At 36.9% G+C, this 15,981-nt stretch overlaps 1 protein-coding gene across 5 annotated transcripts in view; it reads left to right on the top strand.

Moving 5' to 3' along the window:
• CSNK1G3 (casein kinase 1 gamma 3) overlaps positions 1 to 15,981 on the top strand; it is a 120,309-nt gene that overhangs the window by 49,088 nt on the left and 55,240 nt on the right. For all 5 annotated transcript variants that reach the window (XM_075526318.1, XM_075526322.1, XM_075526321.1 and 2 more), the window contains 2 exons: positions 6,097 to 6,245; positions 7,554 to 7,788. In XM_075526318.1, the coding sequence (XP_075382433.1) occupies positions 6,097 to 6,245; positions 7,554 to 7,788 (384 nt within the window). The remainder of the gene's footprint in view (positions 1 to 6,096; positions 6,246 to 7,553; positions 7,789 to 15,981) is intronic.

The raw sequence follows: 15,981 nt of genomic DNA, 5'->3' as shown, positions 1-15,981 counted from the left end.
CCTCATGCGTAATGGTTACTTGGGAAGACAAACACCATCACTCCGAATGTCCCCCCCTTCCTTCTTCTTCCCCAGCTTTATATACTGAGCACGATGTCATGTGGTATGGAATAGCTCTTTGGTCAGTTTGGATCAACAATCCTGGCTGTGCCCCCTCCCAGCTTCTTGGGCACCTGGCAGAGTGTGGGGAGCTGAAAAAAAAGTCCTTGACCAGTGTAAATACTGCTTAGCAACAGCCAAAACATCGGCGTGTTATCAATATTATTCTCATACTAAAACCCAAAACACAGCACTACACCAGCCACTAGGAAGGAAATCAACTCTATCCCAGCCGAAACCAGGACACTAGGCATGGTGGACTAAAGCATTTGAGTGATAAACTAGTCTTGACAGATGACAGAGGTGGTTCTATTCAGTAACTCATCACTCAGTGCTAAGAATCTGGGAACAGGAGAAAAGAAGACAACACTTGTTTTCCTTTTCTGCTCTCTGAATATAAAACAAAGTATAAGTCTGACTTACTAATAGTAAAATACTGGAGGGATTACAATGTATACAGTTATGGAAAAAATTACTAATGGGAGGATATGTGCCCCTTATTTGATATTTTGATGATGATTTTAATGATGTTTTGATAATATTTTTGACGATATTTTGATGATGCACAATTTTTATCACAGGTTGGTAATTTATATGGAATATTTAATGCAGTTTTCTTGATCTGGTAAACACAAAGCAGTAGTCTTCTGTAGTTAGCTTTTCAAGAAATTCTTGAAAACAAGCTTGTAGAAGGAGTAGAAGTGTCAGCTCTGCTGTTTTCTTGTTTGCTTGTGCTAGCATTAGTAGCATTATCTTCAACATGTGGTTTCTTTGTAGGAATTGTTTTAAGCCACTTGTCTGTTTTGTGAAGGGTAGTTTAGTGAAAATTAGACAAGGTAATCCATAAATCCACTTAACGGGGCATATGTAAACTGCAGTAAGCCAAAAGAGTGAACAAACAAGTATGCCACTGTCATCATCTCCACATTCCTGCTCTTCTTCCAGGATATCTGCTGTGTGTACCATATGCAAGACAACCATCTGACTGAGTGAGGGCTCCACTGTCAAGCTGTACGCTTAATATTAGCAAGGCTTAGTTTCTTATTTTTAGATAAAAAATAAATATAAGTTCTCATATTTTTTCCAGCACCCCAGTGGATAGTCTTGTGCACTTTTTGGTTGTGCGCACTTTATTTTGGAGACCAGTGGTGTACAGCAGCAATGTTTTAGGTGGCTAATGAAAATTAACGTTTCTAGAGAAAGAAACTGGAATCCAAGCAATATTCAAGTAGTGAATTTCCAGACAAGACTTTCTTGATTTTTGTCACGAGTAAAATGGGATTGAAAGTCATATTGGTTTAAAATGGATTTACAATTTTATGACAGGGCAGTCACATAAAGCATTGTAGATGTCTTTAGTAAATTGAGTCCATTCAAATGGAAGTGTTTTACTTGTGAGCAAGTATAAATATCTAGGGATAAACAAATGTGACTCATATCTGAAAATAAGGATACTGTATTGAGAGTTGTAAACCTAGAAAGGAATTGGATGTTTTAGTGTTAATGTAGTAAGAGTATGTGATACTCTTTTTTTGGCCACAGGTAAGTTTCTTCATTGGCGGAAGAATAGGAAGTTACTTGTAACTTTATAGTGACATTAGTGTGACAGGCATTGAATTCTGCACATAATTTGGGGGCGTACTTCTTTTTAAAAAGGATTTTTGAGAATGGGGCAGAAGATCTGTCAAGCTAATAGAGAGGGTTGAATAGTAATCAAAGTATATTATTAAGCAAGATACGTAAGAACACTGACTTTAATTTTGCAGAAAGACTAGGGTGTGTCTTACAAGTTCACAGTATTTCCTTCTTGTATTCTTACACCAAAGGGCTTCAATGGTTGAAGCTAGACTAATTCAAAATGAAAATAAAATACATGCTCTTAATTGGTAATAAGTGTTGGAATATCCTGTCAACAAAAGGGTGAATTCTTCATTTCCTAGAAATGAAAGTTTCTTTGTTTTTCTAACTTACCCTATTTTTCTTAAAGGTTTATATAAAAGAGCTTACATTTATATCTCTGTTGTGGGGGAAAAACCCCCAGATACTCTTCATTAGTAACATGTTACTTTCTGACTTTTCTTCTGGAGATCTAGAGACATGGAAGAAATAATGCAAATAACGGAATGATGTTAGGTTATTGTTTTTAAGCAAAAGCAGTAAGACTATTTTGATTTAAAAAATAAAACAAACCCCCAAACTTCTAGTACTTTGAACTGTTAATATAAAATTATTTTATAAACACGGGGAATTTTAGACATAATACTCCATATCTGCCTTGCGTAAGTTAGTAACAACATGTTAAACAATTTTGGGGTGTTCTGGAGTTTTCGTCTAATCAGAAGATCAAGTGTTGTAGGTAGAATAAGTACTGTTCTTGCCATGTTAAATAAAATGAAACTGATCACAGCTGAAACACTAACTCCTTGCCCTGGATGTACTTAACAGGAGTTGCTGTGGTGCTCTCATGGTATGATGTGGTAGAATAAAATGTTAAAGGGTGTTTTTTGACATCTCCTATAAACACACTTCTGAAATTAGCAACTCTGCTTACAAATCTGACAATGTCATAAATTCCTTTCCACAAATGTTTCCTCTTTTACTAGCATGTAGTCATGCAAACAAGTTCTACAAATCTAGACAAAGCCCAATAGTCTTCTGGCTTCTGTGTTGTCAAAGTGTATTAAATATTTTAAAATGTTATAAAGAGACACAGAGAGCAGATGCAGTGGTAATAGAGGAGACTAACTTGTGTTGAGAATATTTTGGGGTTTAAACGTGCAAATATAAGAACAGAAATTCTCAGAATATGTCTCAGGCCATTACAAGTGGTGCTCTTTCTTCCAAATTCCCAGTGCTTTTCTTTCTCTTGATATGCTCAGGTGGTTTGGTGGTTTTGGTTTGTTTTGTGGTGGTTTTTTTTTTTTTTTTTTTTTAAAACTTATGTTTCTATACATCTGTTGGATAACGTAATTTGCTGCTGCAGATACCTCCACATTTCCGTGTCTAATTCCACCATACCAGAAAGTGGAGGCAGAAAACTTGAGTTCTAGAGTTATATCATCCCCTTATGTGTACAAATATCTTTTCTGATCCATATTAAGTATATTAGTATAGACATAGGTATGATTATGCATATTTAAAAAATAAATGGAAGCTCTAGTCTTCAGGAAATTGAACAGTTAAACTGGATTTTTAGGGGTTATGTTTTCATTATTCTCACTTGTAGGAAAAGAGATTAGTGAAAATGCTCTTAAAAATGCTGCATTCAGTTGCTTTTAGTTTTGCTAAGAGATTAAGGTGTAGGGTTTTTTTTTACTCAGAGCTGTAGTGGACACAATTACAAGTCTGTACCCTGAGTGTAAGTAGCACTGTAGTAAGGTATGAAAAACTTGAGACTTGATGTACCTCAAAAAACATCCAGAGTTAGGGATATTTTTATTTTTAAACTTATGTTTGATTTACAGAGAAGGAAGGTGAAATCCGGTGTTTCATTAGGGTATTCTAGAAATAGATTTTTTTAGTTCTGTATAGTACTGTATTGTAACAATGGACACAATAGCAGAAACTCACATGAAAGGAAAAATACGTTTTCAGAGTATTGAATATTTAGAGTGAATGAGACACAGAGGATACATGCTGAAGAGCAAAAAAAATTTGGAATTTAGCTTCCTTAAGTGAACCGAATTTATTCTGCTGAATGAGGAAGAGGTCCTGTGCATATGAGGAAGTGCAAGATGAATAGAGGCAATGATACCAAGTTATTTTTACATATAGTCACACAATGGATATGTACAAAAAGGCTAAAGTAAACTTGGATCATAAGGCTTTAAATATTGATATTTTCAAACTTCTGGATTGCCTAGCTTCTTAAGGCAGGTGTTTATATAAAGCTATAAAGTCCAGAAGTGCCGAATATTTTTGTATTAATTTTTTGAATATATGTGCTATTCATTGTATTGATAAAGTATACATGAAAATATATGAACATGAAGATAGAACGTGGCATTGTTGCTAGCGTAATTGTAAATGCAGTGCCTGAGAATATTAAAGAACATTTCCACTCTTTCGATGCCTGCATTTTTGTCAAATATTCTTTCAGGAAGCACTTTCAAATGAAATAGGTGATCTTATGTGCACTGCTAACTTAAACTGAAAGTTGGTTATGTCTCTACTAAAGGTTTAGATACCTTTAACTGATTTGTTAAACGTATTTAACTGATTCTCCTGCAAGGAGAAGCCTTGTTATATGAACATGCTTATTATGCTTCTATTCAGGGAAAAGAACAGAAGTAATTTTTTCAGGTAACATGTACTTTTTGTAGACTAAGCTGTGCACATCAGGAGACCTTTGTTCAATGATTCTGGTAACAGACTAGATAGTAAGGGAATCTTCTCAGTGCAATGCATGTGACTTTTAGCCCTAGTTTTCAAGACATTTATGGCCTCGATATCACCAGCTGTCTGAGGAAACGTGTACTGTAAGTATGTGTTTCTGGAATGCTGCCACAGAAAACTCAACAAAAATCACTTTTTCAACACAATAATACAGTCTTCTGGTTTTTACAGTTTTTATGAACAGCAAATTAACATATTCTTCAAAGTGTTTTGTGTTGGACAATATAACACTTATTTTACATCAGGAAAAATGTTAGACTAATAAGGTATCAGAGTGACAGTTCACATTTTAGACTCCATGCAAGATTTGAAAACAAATGTAGCTTTAGTTGCCTTTTGCCCTCCTAGTAGATGTATTTTATACCTGTTTACAGAGTATTTAAGAGATTGTTACCTGAACACACAGTGGGATATTTTTGTTCCCATATATTGTGTTTGGAAATGATGCATGTTTTGTTCTGAACTTACTTTTTATTTTAATAATTTTCTAACACCACCACCCCCCCCCCAATTTAAAAATTTGTGTTAGTATAAAATTTTAAATGGGAAATTGTGTTTTATTCAAAGATCTTTTTCTTCTAAATCATTTTAATGATTTGACAGTAAGAACAGAATTTAATGGATTCTTTCTGGACATGAATTTTTGAAAGAATTTAAGAAGTTAAGAGTGGTGTCTGGTGTGATACTTCAGAAATAAAATTAGGGTGAATCTTTATCATAGGTTCCCCTTGAGACTTCTAAAAATTCCATTTGTCATCTGTTCTTATGATTACATTAAAAAAATCCCCATCCTTCATATGTTTTGAATTAATAAATCTCAATCTACCATACATTTTACTAGAAATCTAGGTTAAAAAAAAACCCCAAACACTGAAACTTCCACTCTGTGGTGTTTAGATTTTTAATGGACTAACTCACATTTAAGAAAAAATTTTTTCTTTTATGTGCTATCTAAACAGAAACCAAAATTAATGGAGGAAGAGAAGACAAGACAAGCCTTCCAGTGCAAATTTAAGTAGAAAATGCTTGTATTTGGAAAAAAATTAATACTAACAAGTGATGACTGTAACAGTTTGTCATCTATGGTATTTTTATTTTGATGATGCATCTAAAACTTGACTTAATGTCTCACTAAACTTTGGGGATTCATTACTCTCTTTTGGATTTTTGAATGATTTCTATAGATAAAGTGGTTTTATTCCTGAATGTAGGTTTGTCATAGCTTTAATTTAAAAAGCTTAATTGAAATGCCTATTTCTTAGAAAAGGAGCTTTTTTAAACCTCTCTTCATATCTTTTTGAAACCCTGTTTCAATTTACTGTTACAAAACCTAACAGGTTCTGATTTTTATTTTTTATAAAAAGCTTTAAATCTTTCACAAGTCAAACATGTAATATTCATAAAATATTTAATGAAACTGGTACTACCTTCATGACTCCTGTTGTATCTTTTACCTGTAGTTTTTACGAGGTTTTATTGTTGCTTTTGTGTGAAAAATGTATTTTTAACTTCAGATCCACTTGAAATCGGGTAGAAATGTTATTGGTGTGTTCATTAATCTTATTTAACCCCTTATAATTACTTTGTATCTTCATTTTACAGATGGAATACCTCAGGTTTACTATTTTGGCCCATGTGGCAAATATAATGCTATGGTGCTAGAACTACTTGGACCTAGTCTGGAAGATTTATTTGACTTGTGTGGTAGGACTTTTTCTCTTAAAACCGTTCTTATGATAGCCATACAGTTGGTAAGTAGCATAGATGTTAATTTGAGTGTTCATTAGAGTAACTAAGTCAGTCTTCAATGGATTAAATGCTTATTTCACTTAAGAGATTTGCACTTCCTATGTCTTAAATTGGTGTTCGTGGCTTCTAAAGAGCCTGTGATACAGTTTTATCAGAAAGACTGTCTTATGTCACTTTCATTTACTTTGTTATAGTTTTTCAAGAGTCATTGCATGAATGTAGTTTCATTGTGTCTTCTGAGTTCTCATAATCATAACCTGAAATCATGAATTTTAGTTTGACATACTCAATTAAAAAGAAAACCTTCATGAAATAAAAATAATATTAATCCACAAAAACAGTTGGATGATGGGACCCCTAAATAGCATAAATATTTTTCCTGGGCGTTCTTGGAAAGCAAGCAACCAAACAAACAAAAAATCCCTCAAACCCTTCCAGAAATACTAAAATAGCACAAAATTATTCAGTGAAGGATTTCTTCCTTTTTTGAATATTTCCTGATTTGGTTCCCACCTGAGGGTGGGTGGAAGTAGAAAGAGAGACAAAGAGAAATAAGGCATGTTTACCTTGATACAATGTGTTTTAAATAAGTCCTTATGAAATATTAATGATACTGAACTTCCAATTCCCTAAATAAGTAGTGATATTTTTACCCAAGAAGGGTAAAAATAGCTGTTAAAGACACAACTGTAATTGGATAATAGGCCTGCAACTATAGACATATAGACATACTCAGTTTATTTACAGCCAAAATGACAAAGTTCATTTTTTAAAAAATGCCTAAATCATCACAGATCCAAAGATCATCTTTATTTAATACTTGCTGTTCCTTTCTGAACATATAAATTTTGATAGAAAGCGATCCAGCTATAATGGAGGTTATATGCATATTGGTGAACTTTCAGTGCTTCTCTCATTTATACCTTTAATATGTAACAGATCTACATGGAACTTTGCTGCTCACTGCTTGATATAATTTCTGATTATAGTTTTAATGTGCACAAAATATACTTGGTGCCAGCTGTTCTTAAAGAAGATAACTTCTATTATATACTGATTCATGTCTAATGTCCAGTGTGAAAGTTTCCAGTACACAATGTGGTGTATCTACTGTGGGGATGTGTACAATTTTCATTGACTATAACTGGGAGTTACCTTGTTGAGAGCAATAGCCTTTGTTTTTAAGGTGATAGAAAGGGTGATTTCCTCTAAACATAAAGTCAATGTAAGATATTTAGCTTCTGCCATAATTCAATGTGGCAACCTGAAGCTTAAATTAAACTTTCTGTCATTTTTTCCTTTTATTAAAGATATCTCGTATGGAATATGTCCATTCAAAGAACTTGATATACAGAGATGTAAAACCTGAGAACTTCTTAATAGGACGACCGGGAAACAAAACCCAGCAAATTATTCATATTATAGATTTTGGTTTGGCAAAGGAGTATATAGATGCAGAAACAAAGAAGCACATACCATATCGAGAACACAAGAGCCTTACAGGAACAGCTAGATACATGAGTATAAATACACATTTAGGAAAAGGTACGTGTGCTTTTTAAGTGCAGAAACAAGAATTCAACAGCTGTCATTTGTCTGAAATCATGTTGTTTTCAAGTTGTAATTTTTCTTCAGTCTGTAGTCATTAAGAACTGCAGGTTTTGTGTACTGTGCAAAATTATAGTTTGTCCTTACGGAATTACTGTTTATGGGAATAAGTTTCTCTGGGTCTCTAATCATCATGGTCATGTCTCAGCAAATAATGATGTCATTTTTGTTAGATATCCATAAAAGAAAGATGAGGTGTATCTTTTTGTATCACAACATCTTCACATTAGAAGTATACCATGGTGGGGTGGGTGGGAAGTAGATGTGCTTATGAAAGATAATCAAAGGGAATAGATTGCAGCAACGTAGGCTTTCAACGCTACCTTGCCAGTTTTTTGATCCCTTTGAAATGCACCATGTAGTAGAATAAAAGTTGTTTACATTTGATGCTGATTTCTTGATTTTTTTTTTTAAATGCTTATACTGTTAATGAGGCTTTGTCAGAGTAGTTAAAGGTTATGCTAGTCTCGTAAATATGATGAGCTAAAGAAATGACAAGATATATGTAGAGAGGTAAGTTGTTGTTATTATTGAATGAATAAATTTAGCTGGAAAAAGGTGTGTGAGCACTCAAAGCGGTCCTTGTTTATTCCAGTTATATAGAGGTTTTCTAGTAAAAACAGGTTTGACACCTTCAAATTTGTGTAAACCAGTTGCATATCATTGCATGGTAATCACTAATTAGGCTGCTTTTTGAATTGGTCATTAAAAATGTTGCACAATACTTATAGTTCAAAGGTACTTCATGTTAGTATGGCAAGTGAGAAATGATTCACATATCCCAGATAATAACAAGGTGTTTTATCAATAAAATCAGACCATAGTAGCTTGTGGTTAGCAGCTGTAGCTGATGAAAGGATGTTAACATGTGGAATCATAGAATCGATTAGGTTGGAAAAGACCTTTAAGATCATCAGGTCCAACCGTTAACCTAGCATTGCCAATTTCATTGCTAAACCATGTCCCTAAGCACCATGTCTACACGTCTTAAATACCTCCAGGGATGGTGACTCAACCACTTCTCTGGGCAGCCTGTTCCAGTGCTTGAGAACCCCTTTGGTGAAGAAATTTTTCCTAATATCCAATCTAAACCTCCCCTGATGCAACTTGAGGCCATTTTCTCTTGTCCTATGGCTTGTTACTTGGGAGGAGAGACCCACACCCACCTCACTACAACCTCCTTTCAGGTAGTTGTAGAGAGCAATAAGGTCTCCCCTCAGCCTTCTTTTTCTCCAAACTAAACAACCCCAGTTCCCTCAGCTGCTCCTCGTAAGACTTGTGCTCTAGACCCTTCATCAGCTTTGTTACCCTTCTTTGGACACGCTCCAGCACTCAAATGTGGTTCAACTTAATATTTTTTTTAATAATAAAATCATAACAGATTTCCTTTGAAGGATAATAATTAGACATGTGTGTTCAGCCATTACCTCATCTACAGACAAAAATTTTTTTACTTAATCAGTATGAGGCTCTTCTGACTATTTCTGCTTTTCTCTTGGTGGCTGCCTTATCCTCAAAATAAATCGGGATGAAAGACCTGCCTAACTTTTTTGACTACTAAACTGGCTTCAGATATGCCTTTTCTATGAAAAGGTAGAGAAAGAATATATATAATTACTGTTTAGTGCATTCCATGGCAAAGGTAGATCTGTGTTTACAAAATGACATTCAACAGCACTTCAGGACAGCAAACTTGGGAAATTTGCAGCATCTCCAGGCAAGGTAAAGAATGTGGAGCTTTTTCAAATTAAACAAAACCTCATATTTTCTTAGGGAAATGGCAAAAGTGCTGTTTACGTGTAACTGCCTTGCCTTAAGCCAGGTAATAGACACCCCTACCCGAGGGGATGCGATACTGGACCTGATGGTCACCAGTGCAAGTGAGCTCATCAGTGCCGTCAAGATTGGAGGCAGCCTAGGCTTCAGTGATCATGCACTGGTGGAGTTCACAGTCCTGAGGGATATGGGACAGGTAAGGAGTATAGTCACGACCCTAAATTTTAGGAAAACAAAATTCCAGCTCTTCAAGGAGTTAGTAGGACCCCCTGGGAAACGGTCCTCAGGGACAGGGGAGCAGAACAGAGCTGGCAGATCTTTAAGGATGCTTTCCATAAAGCGCAAGAGCTCTCAGTCCCCAGATGTAGGAAATCAGGCAAGGAAGGGAAGAGACCAGCATGGCTGAGTCGAGACATGCTGGTCAAACTAAAGAGCAAGAGGGAACTGCGCAGGCAGTGGAACAGGGATGGGTAACCTGGGAAGAGTATAGGGACGCTGCCCGCTTGCGTAGGGATGGGGTCAGGAAGGCCAAGGTGCATCTGGAGCCGAACTTGGCAAGGGATGCAAAGAATAAGAAGAAGGGCTTCTACAGGTAAATCAACCAGAAAAGGAAAGTTAAAGAAAGCGTACCTCCACTGATGAACAAGAATGGTGACCTAGGTACTCAACAACTTTTTTGCTTCAGTCTTCTCTGGGAACTGCTCTCCTCACCCCTCCTGAGTCAATGGACAACATGTAGGGGACCAGGGGGGTAAAGCCCCTCCCACTGTAAGGGAAGATCAGGTTCGTGACCACCTGAGGAACGTGAACTTAAATAAGTCTATGGGACCTGATGAGATGCATCCCAGAGTCGTGAGGGAATTGGCTGATGTAGTTGCCAAGCCACTCTCCATGATATTTGAAAAGTTATGGCAGTCAGGTGAAGTCCCGAGTGACTGGAAGAAGGGAAACATTGTGCCCATTTTTAAAAACGATAGAAAGGATGACCCTGGGAACTACTGACCTGTCAGCCTCACCTCTGTGCCTGGGAGGATCATGGAACAGATCCTCCTAGAAGCTATGCTAGAGCACTTGAAGGACAGGGAGGTGATTGGAGACAGCCAACATGGCTTCACCAAGGGCAAGTCCTGCCTGACCAACCTAGTGGCTTTCTGCGATGGAGTTACCACATCAGTGGACAAGGGAAAAGCAATGGATGTCATCTATCTGGACTTCTGTAAAGCCTTTGACGTGGTCCCCCGCAACATTCTTCTTGCTAAATTGGAGAGATACGGATTTGATGGGTGGACTTTTCAGTGGATAAGGAATTAGTTGGATGGTCCAGAGGGTAGCAGTCCAGAGGGTAGCAGTCAACGGCTCGGATGGAGATCAGTGACGAGTGGTGTCCCTCAGGGTTCCGTGCTGGGACCAGTGCTGTTCAATATTTTCATCAATGACATTGACAGCGAGATGGAGTGCACCATCAGCAAGTTTGCAGATGACACCAAGCTGAGTGGTGCAGTTGACACGCCAGAAGGACGGGATGTCATCCAGAGGGACGTGGACAAGCTGGAGAAGTGGGCCTGTGTGAACCTCATGAGGTTCAACAAGGCCAAGTGCAGGGTTCTACATATGGGTCAGGGCAATCCTCTCTTTCAATACAGGCTGGGGGGTGATGTGATCGAGAGCAGCCCTGTGGAAAAGGATTTGGGGGTACTGATGGATGAAAAGCTGGACATGACCCAACAATGTGCGCTTGCAGCCCAGAAGGCCAACCGTATCCTGGGCTGCATCAAAAGAAGCGTGGCCACCAGTTTGAGGGAGGTAATTCTGCCCCTCTACTCTGCTCTGGTGAGACCCCACCTGGAGTACTGCGTCCGGCTCTGGAGCCCTCAACACAAGAAGGACTTGGAGCTGTTGGAGCGGGTCCAGAGGAGGGCCACGAAAATGATCTGAGGGCTGGAGCCCCTCTCCTACGAGGACAAGCTGAGAGAGTTGGGGTTGTTCAGCCTGGAGAAGAGAAGGCTGCGGGCAGACCTTATAGCAGCCTTCCAGTCCTTAAAGGGGCCTATAGGAAAGACAGGGACAGACGTTTTAGCAAGGCCTGTTGTGACAGGACAAGGAGCAATGGTTTTAGACTAAGGGAGAGCAGATTTGGACTGGATTTAAGAAAGAAATTTTTTACAATGAGACTGGTGAGGCACTGGAACAGGTTTCCCAGAGAGGTAGTGGAGGCCCCATCCCTGGAAATGTTCAAGGTCAGGTTGGACGGGGCTCTGAGCAACCTGATCTAGTTAAAGCTGTCCCTGCTCTTGCAGGGGGGTTGGACTAGATGACCTGTAAAGGTCCCTTCCAATCCAAAGCATTCTATGTTTCTATGATCTTTACAGGGTGGCTGCCTTCCTTATATGTATGGTTTTAGGCAGAAGTTCTGAAAATAATACAAAATTCCTTTTTTAAAGGTGGGAGATTAGGCTCTTGTGCCCGTCTTTTCAGTTTTTTGGAATTCCTTCTGTAGAAAGTATAGAATTAATTAAAGTAAGTAAAAGATATTTGACATAGTTTCTGCTAAGTATATGAAGCACCAGTGTAATTCTTTGTACTTATGCATCAGGAATGCACTGATTTCAACCATATTGTTTGTCAAAGAACCACTTTTAATATCTAGAATATAACCAAGTCTTGTGAAAAGCTATTGAGACTCTTGGCTCCATGAGCATCCTGGAATATAGCTTGCTTGGCTAAGCTTAGTAAGTGGGTTTATAAGTAATGGAGCAGCTGTGAAACAGTTATCCAGTTTGCTTTTCTTTTTTTAAGACTAAAGCTTTCATACATAAAGAAGTTAATCAACAAACAAAGTTTAACTGTCATGTTGTAGTTGAACAGATGAAATGAAACAAGTGAGAAATGTCTTCCTTTTGCTGGCAAGTTGATTTTGGGTAGGTTTTTTTGTTATCATTCTTACAGACTTCCTTTTCTGATAATACAAATGAATTCTGGAAGCATCTTTCCTTCAAATAAGCCATTTGTGAACAACGTTGAGAGGGACAAAAGAGCTGAGGAGTAGAAGGGCCTAAGTTTTGAACTTTGACTTAAGTACTTAAATAGCCCTGGTTTCCATATTTAGATTCCAAGACATTCTCTCCTTCTCCAGACCTTTTTCAATACCTGAAGTATGTCAGTCTCTTCATATACTTTTCTACTCAGCTCTTCACTGATGAGCAGGATTTTTTTTAAACAAAAATAATCTTTATAAAATAGTATGAATAGTGATTTCCTTTGAAAGATACATTAATGCACACTTTGGCATAGTTAGTGTCTGCAAAGCAATCTACAGCGTAAAAAATGCAAATTACTATATTTGTAGTTCGTATCTTTAAAGATTGTTTATTAGTATTTATTCTAAATAGTTTATTCTCTCTATTCAAGTAGAATACAGTGATAAAAAGTTTAAGAATTTCAAGGTTTTAAATAAATTGATGAAAGTAAATTTTACAAGAAATTGTGTAGGAGTTTACTGTACGCTCCGGGATTAAAACATATAGCTTGCAGTGTGATAGCAGATTAAAAGTTGGGCCACTGAAGGTGATGCTTACTTGTAGAAGGAAAGAATGATGATTGGTAGTAGTTATCATGGAAAGAAAGACCAAATGGATAATGAAGAAAATTATGAACAATTACAGGCTTCAGCATCAGGTATTAAAGCTAACAAACCTTTCAGTTTATTGAAATCTAAACTGCACTAAAACCCTGTCATGTTTCAGAGGTTGATTCACAAAGTGTTCAGTTATCCCTATCAGAGGGCTGCAATTTCAGCGTGTAAGGGGAAGACCAAACTCAGTGTCAGCCATCTGATATTTATCTTCCACATTCAGTGACCAATAGCCTCGAAAGATCGATTTTGTTAGATATTGGCTACTTCAGAGCTGGCGGCTATCTTTGCTTTCAGCTGTCTACCCACATGTTTTCATGTGGACCGGGCAAAGGAGGGGAGGAATCTCTCCTTATTTCAACTGATACTTCAGAGTATCAGGATATTACCCTCATTCTGTTTTGTGCATCTTCAACTGCTGATTTGAATCTCAGAAAATGTCTCAAAATTAGAAGGTACTGGTTATGTATTTCAGTAGCGGACAGTTTAAATATCAGCATCGCTATTTGCCATAGCATCATGGCCACTGTGGTTCCTTTCCTTATTACAGAAGTGTCTGGTGACCCTTTGCAAGTAAAGAAAGATCCCAGTAGTGGACTGCTAATCGCAGAATGGTTGAAGTTAGCAGGGACCTCTGGAGGTCATCTTGTTCAACCTTCCTGCTCAAGCAGGGCTACCTAAGCTGATTGTCTAGGACCGTGTCCACACGGCTTTTGAATACCTCCAAGGAGGGAGACTCCACAACCTCTTCGGGCAACTTGTGCCAGTAATACATGTTCCTGTAGTATATACAGAGCAGAAAACTTTCCGTGCTTTCTCACGACATTAAGTTGTTACTATCTTAGTAGATGCAGTTGGAAGTTTGTCAGATGGATAAAAGGTTTATTTATTAATTTTTTATTTAGTATTTACTGGAGGTAATGGTCATGAGCTGAAACTAATATTTTTTTATTGTTATTGTTTTACAGTTTTGTAAAAACAGGAATCCTTTTCCTTTTTCAGTTAAATTTATTTCCACAATGGTATTGAAACCATATCTGAGAACTAGCCTATTTGGCCTTTCCTTCACATTAGAAATGAAATACAGTATGCTAGCTTTATTTCAGCCATTCCTTTAGTGTTTGAAAATTAAAGGAGAATTCTGTTTTTATAATACAGCAGTATTTACTAGTGTGCTACAATATTTTGTAGTTATGATCACAATGATCACAAATTTGTCATGACTCCAAGTCTTGTCATCATTGATGTCAGTGGGTTTTGAAATTCTTAATAAAAAGCAGACTCTTAATTAAAATGGTATAATACCATACTCCAGGTAATTTAAATATAATGAAAGACCTCCAACCCTACTTAACCCATCCAAAAATGTATTTTATATGAAGCTGGCCTTAATTCTGTATGCATTCACATAGTAAAAGGATGTGTAAAAAGTAACTGAACTATTGTAAGCTTGCCATGTTTGCTGGATTTATTATTCTTCACCAAGTGAAGACTGAAACTGCATTGTTATTAAGCCATATTACAGCCAAAGAGCTTCAAGATTAGATTAAATGATTTTTCATTTAAAGAATACTAGTATAAATACTAGTATTTCCTGATAGAATAATGAATATTTAACACTGCAAACACTTTTAAAAATTGATAGCAATGTTTGAGCTTCCTAAACATAACTTTTAGGACACAAGTTTCTTAAGTAAAGCAAGTGTTCACTTTATTTTTCAGGCATGGTATACCAAGTTGGTATCAGTTTAAGGTGATAAAACGAATTTTAAAATCCAATAAACTTTTTTAGTCTTAAATAAGACACCCCCCCATATCATTTAAGAAAATAAACCAAAATGTAAACCTGGTAATTACTTGAAGAACATAACTGAATTTTGAGGGGATTACATGTCTGATATTAACACAGGAACATAGTAAATTACACTTTCTTCTTCAAGGGAGACTTTTCCACTCCTTAGGTACAATCTTGATCTGTGGTTGGACAGGTTTATTTTTATCTAATGCTAACTTGCTTAATATGTATGAAAGTTCTGCCAAATGTATGTATCATGGGTAGTTCTGTATCCCTCAGCCTGATGCAAAGCCATGAGGAAGAGCGGGTAGATATATACTGGCTCCTCTGGCAAGGGTAGATGTGACAAAACTAATACTCTCTTCAGTAGCTTGTCTCACTTTGCTGTAGTAGGTCTTGTTCTCACAGGAGATTCTCAAACATATACATAATTCTTAAATGTAGATAGAAAAACTTTAGAATGCCTTTCTGGAATGTTTACAGTGATGTTGCTAAACCATGCAAAGGAGCACAACCTAACGTAATGACTCCGCATCAGTTCAAACTCAGAGCAGTGGTTCTTCTTGACCCGATTATTTTGCAGGCATTTCTTAGGTAACAGAGAACTATTTGTCATGATCTTTTAGGTCTAACAAACACTGAACCGTATGAATGGGGGTCTTACTTTTATAGCCTCTCCTTTATGCAAAGTTGTTTTTTTCTATATGTTCTGTGATTCCTCCCTAAAAATGTAGTATTTTTTTAATTGGTGCAGTGGGATGTACAGAACAGTGAAGCTCTTCAAGCTCTGTTGTCCCTTTGGTTGCAGGGACAGTGGCACATAGAATACATTCAGCACTGAAAACACTGGTAGTAAGATAAATTTTTAGGGCAATATTTTTAGTCTGTAGGTGATTTTCCTAGCAACTTGAATGGTCTGATAGCAAAA

Source organism: Mycteria americana, chromosome Z, assembly GCF_035582795.1.
Source record: "Mycteria americana isolate JAX WOST 10 ecotype Jacksonville Zoo and Gardens chromosome Z, USCA_MyAme_1.0, whole genome shotgun sequence".
Taxonomy (NCBI): domain Eukaryota; kingdom Metazoa; phylum Chordata; class Aves; order Ciconiiformes; family Ciconiidae; genus Mycteria; species Mycteria americana.
Note: the sequence above shows the minus strand (reverse complement) of the source record. Positions and strands in the feature narration are given on the sequence as shown.